Genomic DNA, 7,020 nt, shown 5'->3' with positions numbered 1-7,020 from the left:
TCCTAAGTAAATTATTGTTTACGACACCTCTGAAGCGCGGGCACTCGGCCACGTGAGGAGGAAAACACTGCAGGCATCTGAGGCAAAACCCAAAAATTTTTTATGGATGCAAAAGAACCACAAAACCCCCTCTTCGTTGTCATGCCTATTCAGGATCACTTTTGCTTCACCGTCTCAGAAACGTTTCGCTGCTTGAGTTGCGGCCCTTCTTGCCTGTGCCCCCCTCCCCAATTTCTCTGGCCAACTTCGACAGGGCAACCATAACCGCTACCTGCGGGGACGCCTGCTGGACCAGCCCTTAACCCTATCGATCAATAGTAGTACCTGAGGGGAGCGCCACCGTGCCGCCTCACCGCGAACTACAACTCCCACCATGCTGTTCGTAGAGGCGCATGCGCGCATCCTCCCATGGAGCCAAGATGGCGGACACGGGGACCGGCGGCTCTAGTAGCTCGGGCACGGTAAGGCTGGGGCTCCGGAGCCCTTTTGGGGGGGAGGGCACGACCCACCTGCGGGCCCGCTTTGTGGTCACCAGGTGCCCGCCGCAGGCTCTCATGACAGCGCGGGGCGGCGTCAGGACACCGAGGAAGGGGGAGGTGCTGGGTGGAAGGCGGGCGCCTCTTGATTTGCGGGGCGCCGCTGCTTGCTGCCGATCACTTTCAGACCGCTCTGGGTTTCGGGGGGCAGCGCCTTTCCATTCCCTCTTCTGCGATTCTGCGCTTGCAGAAAGCCAGATAACGTTGCAAGCAGGTGGCCACCCAAAACATGCGTGCAAAAACACCGCTTTCTAAGATCACGAGAACTGTGCACAAATCTTGAGGTCACGTCTGAACACACGCGTTCCCCCTATCTTCTTCCGCCTTTCCGGAAGCTGCCTAATACTGAACCATGCCATTTCTTCACCTTGCCTGCCCAGTACTATGTCCCCCTGACTCAACACATCTACCCAAGGCGGGGGTCGCTGGCGGAAGGGAAAGGCAATTCTGAAAGCTGCTGCTTGAGATCCTCTTTAACTGGAGAAATCAGGGATGTTGCTTTTGCACACCTGTTCCCATGAGTAAGCATGAGGCTAATTCCTTGCTAATTTTGTACACTTGGAAAGTAGAGAGAGCACTGTCAGAAGTGGGACATGAGAGCACATGTTGGACTTTGGGAGAAGGACCCATTTAAGACATGTTTAGCAGTAACTGAAAGTGGGATTTACATAATGAACACTGCTGGTGGAAGTGCAAGGGCTTCTACTTGCACATTGGGCCTTCTCTCCCCCCCCCCCCGTGCTCCTGAAATTGGCTTGGGAAGCAGTCAGGAGAACCCCCAGAACAGTGGAGGGAGGATCATTCCATTTGCAAGCTGATACACTTGTGCAAATGGAACATTTATAATAGCACAGTGTTGAATTCCACCCTAAGTGGTGTTGTTGACAACTTCTGCATGCTCCTTATTTATGTGCTCCCTTTACTAATCATGTCCTCCTTGGTTGGGTTTGGTTCCAGCAGCGATCAGGTGGCAAACACTCTTCAACCCCGGCAGATAACTACTATTTGGCTCGAAGGAGGACCCTTCAAGTGGTGGTTAGTTCATTGCTGACAGAGGCTGGGTTTGAGAGCTCTGAGAAGGCTGCTGTGGAGACCATGACAGAGATGCTCCAGAGCTGTGAGTATCCCCAACTGTGTAATACTGAGAAACCTCCACTGCTAGTATTAGGCACATTAGCTTTAACCCTCCCCACTAATGACAATAACAGACACAGGCATTTGCAATTTCTGCAGGAGGAGCTGACTAAAATGGGGGCTCTGCTTCTTCAGGAGCAGTTTGAAAGGGAGATGTTTGGCAGCACTCTCACCTTCTGTGTGGTGCTGCAACAATTTTGGAGCTGCCATTTGATGTGCTTGCCATCAAGTAGACAGCATGACCCTGCATACCAGTTTCACTGCCAAAACTCTGTTTTGAGCAACTGAAGCCCTTTGGCGATTGCTTGACATTATTTAACAAAGTAGGAGAACTGTGATCTTGATTTGCCTGACAGACCACTGGGAAACATAAGCGGTTTGGAATAGGAACGCATGGTGTTGCTTTGCTTTCATGTAGGTGTCCAAGTTTCATGTATTTTTTTCACATTCTTGTTTGTTTGGTGGTGGCAAGTAGCAAATGGCATCAAATATCTTGACCTTCTCCTTTACTCTTGTTCTTAAAAACTAGAACAGGCTTCCTCAACTTCGGCCCTCCAGATGTTTTTGGCCTACAACTCCCATGAACCCTAGCTAGCAGGACCAGTGGTCAGGGATGGTGTGAATTATAGTCTCAAAACATTTGGAGGGCCGAGGTTGAGGAAGAATATGACACACACACCATTACCAATTCTTGTTTTATATATTCCTTACTATTTTCTTGGAGGGAAAGGATTCATTTTCTAAAAAATGCTGAGCACTCCACAGTAGAATACTAGGTTTCTATTCCCCCCACTTCCTCTGCAATCTAAATGCTATGGATGGACGATGGTCTCTAGAGATTCAGCTTCTCTAAATTCAGAATAGTGCTAAAGTGAGCATGTGATGATATATCTTGACTCTCAGTTCTGTGGTGATTTTTGCTTTGCCAGACATTTCAGAAATTGGGAGGAGTGCCAAATCTTTCTGTGAACATACTGCGAGGACTCAGCCGACCCTTTCAGATATTGTCGTCACCTTAGTTGAAATGGGTGAGTGTTAGGATTACATGGTACAGGCATGGCAGTTGCGGAAAGGTCAGAAGGGATTGTGTAAGTGTAGTCATTGAGCAGATACCGCTATTACAGTGGATGTACCATTGATTGGATGCGTGATCCATTGAGCATGAAAGATGGGTTGCCATCCTTTGGGAATCTTTGGGAAGGATGCCAGAGTCCTACTGCCCAACTCCTTTTTCTGCCCAGAGTCCTACTGCCCAACCCCTTTTCCTGCTATTGAAGCTCCATATCACCTCTTTGTACAGAGGAAAGTTCAATCCATCCACCACCTCATCTTCCTCCCTACTGTGGATGGTGTACCTCCATTCGGCCCATTCAGTGTTTTAGGCACTCATTCATTCATTTGAATATATATTCAAGTAAACCTATCTGCTATTCTGTCTGGATCCCTCTAGAATCAGAGAAGGGAGAGCAAATGCTGGTGAATTAATTAATACTTCCCTCCCCACATAGTGTAGCCATAGTGCCAGGGCTTCAGTGGTGGATGAGTGGTGGATTGGCTTGCTAGAATGACTTTTCCTTTCTTTTGTTTTAGGCTTCTTTGCTTTCTTCTGTTTCAGGCTTTAATGTGGAAACGCTCCCTGCATACGCCAAACGGTCCCAGCGGATGGTGATCACTGCCCGTATGTGAGCTCTTGCATGCATTTTATTTCATTCATACTTAACTTTATAAAAGGAACTTTGGCCCAGTAATTGGGACATGTGCTCTGTTGCTTTGGAATTGCGTTGGACCAGTATCTTTTTCCTATGTCATATTCTCAGGAGGGAAAGGCGTGGTTTATGCAACAGACTCATTCAGTTGGAGAAGCAGTTCACTATTTTTCAATTTAGGCTCTGTGGATCCCTTTAAGATGTTCTTGTTGGCTTTTATAACAAACTGAAACTCAGCTTTATTTAGTATTCTGCCAATTGTATGTTGCATGGCTGCTGAAGCTATTGCATGATCATTATTTCATTAAATATTTCTTAAGAAGCACATCTAAGGTGGCAGTTTTAAGCACACTTAGCTGGGGAGTAGGCTCTGTTGAATTATGAGGAACTTGATTCTAAATAAATGTGTTGCATGTGACTTGGGCCTTGAATGAGAACAAAATAACTTAAGGCTTCTTTCTACTTTTGCAGAGTCTTAATATTTTTTAGTTACGCCATATCTGTAGGTAAATATATACTGAAACAGAGTTCCAGTGACTGAAGTGAAATTTTGGCTGCAGTGCTATAAGCACACATATTTGGTGTCAGTGAAATGTTTAAGGCTTTAAGGGCCAGAGACCAAAAGTGAGGGAAGCAATTGATGTCACTCTTACCTTTGTTCAGTAGGCTGCATTCCAGGCACACAGATGCCAGAGGTTTCTACATACACAAACACTTCACACATTTCTCCATATTCCATCCAGGCAAGCAAGAGGCATTCTTGCAGCTCAAGGACACAATCCAGCCAGGCAGAAGCACTTGAGGAGAGTGCAGAGCTGAGCCAGTGAGGGGTGTGGTTTGAGGAGAGTGTGCCTAGCCTGGACTGAGTCCCAAGAGCCTCCTGTACAAACTTGGAGACCTGAAGATCCCCATTCCTGCCTGAGGAGTGCAGGCATAGGCAGAAAAAAGTTTGCCCAGCACTGGCCTAAATAGATTTGTTATATCGGTTGTGCTAAGTTGAACAGAGATTGCCTCCCTCTGAAACTGGGCTGATACCACTGAGGCAGAGGCTGCCATGACCGAAATCCTCTTTCCAATTGCAGCACCTGTAACAAATCAGCCCATGACTCCAAAAGCTCTGACGGCCGGACAGAACAAGCCTCACCCATCCCATATTCCTGGTCACTTCCCAGAGTTTCCGGATCCTCACACTTACATCAAGACACCAGTAAGTAGGCCTGCCTTGCTTAAAAAAACTGACCAGAGATGGTAGACAAGTTGTTGTGAGACACTTTCAGCCTCTGGGGATGACCAGTGTTTTAAGTCCACTGAGCTATTCCTTTTCCGTTATTTCTGAAAATGGTCCTAAATAAGAAGATTTGGTTGTCTACTGGATAGATGTGAACTTAACTGCACAGGAGTAGCTGGATTGCCCCCAGTGACTCTAAGCAATACAGATTCGAAGTCTGTGTATAGTCATTGTCGCCTCCCTCTCTTTGCCTTACAGACGTACCGGGAGCCTGTGTCGGATTATCAGATCCTTCGGGAAAAGGCTGCTTCTCAGAGACGGGATGTTGAAAGAGCTCTGACACGCTTCATGGCAAAGACAGGAGAGACACAAAGTCTTTTCAAGGATGATGTCAGCACCTTCCCTTGTAAGACAATCAATCCAGTGGCAGGGCACATTGTTTCAAGTAAGATGCTGTGTGTCTAGCGCAGCCTTCATCCACCTAGCCCCCTCCAGATGTTTTGGAGGGCCAGCAGGGACATTGTGGTCCAAAACTTCTCACGGGCACCAGATTGGCCTTTGGGCTGTCCTATATTGTAAATGAACCCTCCTCAAATGAGCTGCATTTGCAATAAGGCAAATTACAAATATGAAGTATGACATTGTTGTAACTTTGCCAAAAACTTCTACATAGCTACCACAGATGGTGACATCTTTACTTGTAGGCTGCTGGCGGTGACAGGTTTACGGTATAACTTTTTCCTTGACCTTGAAAGCTTGCATAGAAGGAAATAAATCTCAATAGTCCATGCCTTTCTTTGAGTTTTCTCTCACTTCCAACCTTTTAGGCCGGACACCTGAGAGATGGATCTCAGTATCTGAGATCATGTCGTCTTCCTTCTTTATCCCTAGTGATAGCCGCCAGGCCTTTTTCAATACCCTACCTGACAGCTCTGCTTCCTTCTGAATTGGAGATGCAGCAGATGGAGGAGACGGATTCATCCGAACAAGATGATCAGACAGACACAGAGAACCTCCCCTTGCACGTGAGCACGGTAGAGCCTAGAGACTCGGTTCGATTCAGTGTGACGTTGGCTCCAGATTCCTGGAAACACTGTATTAAATGGTCACTTAAGTGCAAACGAGATGTTGCAAGTGGAATTTGTTGGGCAAATACATTTTATGTACATAGTTCTGGCCGCAGAATATGCTTGGGGCAGAAGGCAAGTGTGGGCTTCTCCTGTGAAATGCACTTGCTTCTCAGCAAATGTTCGCATCCATAGAAGGCTGTGAAACTTTGCAAGGGGTGGTTGCTCGTCGTCGGTGGTAGGAACAGAATGTGGATGGGATAAATATAGTGGGGTGGTGCATGTATCCCCTTGCCCCGAACCCTCGCTGTGATCCCTTGTTCAGGATAACGCCTGAATCTTCAAAGTTTAGGAAAATTCATTTTGAATTCCATAACACATTTTTGTTGCCTCCCAGCAGAGGGCACCCAACTCTTCTACGTGCCAGCATTGATCGCTCGCTGGTTTGTCTCCTGCATGTCCTTGTTGCTTTCTGCCTTGCTTGTTCTTGGGTGTGCTGATTTGCCAGCTGAGACCCTGACATTGTTCACATCTTGTCTTACCTGCCAGGATGACCCGGGAGCTGAGAAGGAGAATGCATCGGTACTACAGCACAACACCTCGCTTTCTGGCAGCCGGAATGGAGATGAGAACTTGATAGACAATCCCTACCTTCGCCCAGTGAAGAAGCCCAAAATCCGCAGGAAGAAGTGATCTGTAGCAAGATGATGGGTGGGATAGGAGGAAGCTTTTGGACCTCCTGTGGTCCTTGCAACTGCTGAGATGTGGCATGGGAAAGGCAGAAAGATGCTGCTGGTTGAGGGCCAAATGGAAAAGCAGTCTCTCTGGTTCAGGTCCTTTTCTCCCCAACAGTTTGTTATATAACTTAAAGTGAAGTCTGAAATGCTCACCTAGAAACATGGAAATCTATCTGTCTCTTCCAGGGAACAGCATGCTGCAGCTTGCAGTACTTACAGCATCTCTTGCCACCCTCAAGTGTACCTTCTTTTTTTGAGGACTGCAGACAGATTAACCGGAAATGCTTCCTCACATTTTGCCAGGTCTCCTGGAACTTCAGAAGGAGAATCATCTCTCATCTCTGCTTGCCTTTCATATGTGCTACTCATCCTGGGATTCATGCCACATCACCTTGCTAAATATGACATGTTTGGATGAGGGGTGGCCAAGGGCATCAGCTGGATATTCACTGTTGTTCCTTTGCAAAAGACGAGGCTGTTCAGAACAACACAATTTCTGTGTGCTTGGAGATGAGGGTTTGGTCTGATCTTATCTCTGGTTTGAATTGTTGGGAGAGCTGAGCAGAGAAATTTGATGGTGGCAGAGCAAGAAGAGAAAGATCCCAGCAGATC

The 7,020-nt window shown here is 47.1% G+C and overlaps 1 protein-coding gene across 4 annotated transcripts; it reads left to right on the top strand.

Annotated features, from left to right (window-relative positions):
* Positions 1-392: 392 nt before the first annotated feature.
* TAF8 (TATA-box binding protein associated factor 8) lies at positions 393-6,693 on the top strand (the record flags this gene model as incomplete). Of its 4 annotated transcripts, none has more annotated exons than XM_081010151.1 (8): positions 393-461; positions 1,497-1,653; positions 2,600-2,698; positions 3,286-3,348; positions 4,459-4,583; positions 4,863-5,010; positions 5,496-5,629; positions 6,221-6,693. In XM_081010151.1, 8 exons carry the CDS (start codon positions 393-395, stop codon positions 6,362-6,364), a joined length of 939 nt encoding a protein of 312 aa, XP_080866277.1. In that variant the 3' UTR covers positions 6,365-6,693. The 4 variants fall into 4 exon arrangements, with proteins under 4 accessions (XP_080866277.1, XP_080866276.1, XP_080866275.1 ...); XM_081010150.1 differs by having other exon boundaries at positions 5,496-5,638; XM_081010149.1 differs by having other exon boundaries at positions 1,494-1,653; positions 5,496-5,638.
* Between the last annotated feature and the right edge of the window lie 327 nt (positions 6,694-7,020).

The sequence above is a fragment of the Podarcis pityusensis genome, assembly GCF_964106645.2.
Source record: "Podarcis pityusensis genome assembly, chromosome: 6".
Lineage (NCBI taxonomy): Eukaryota > Metazoa > Chordata > Lepidosauria > Squamata > Lacertidae > Podarcis > Podarcis pityusensis.
This window is presented reverse-complemented; position numbering and strand designations above follow the sequence as displayed.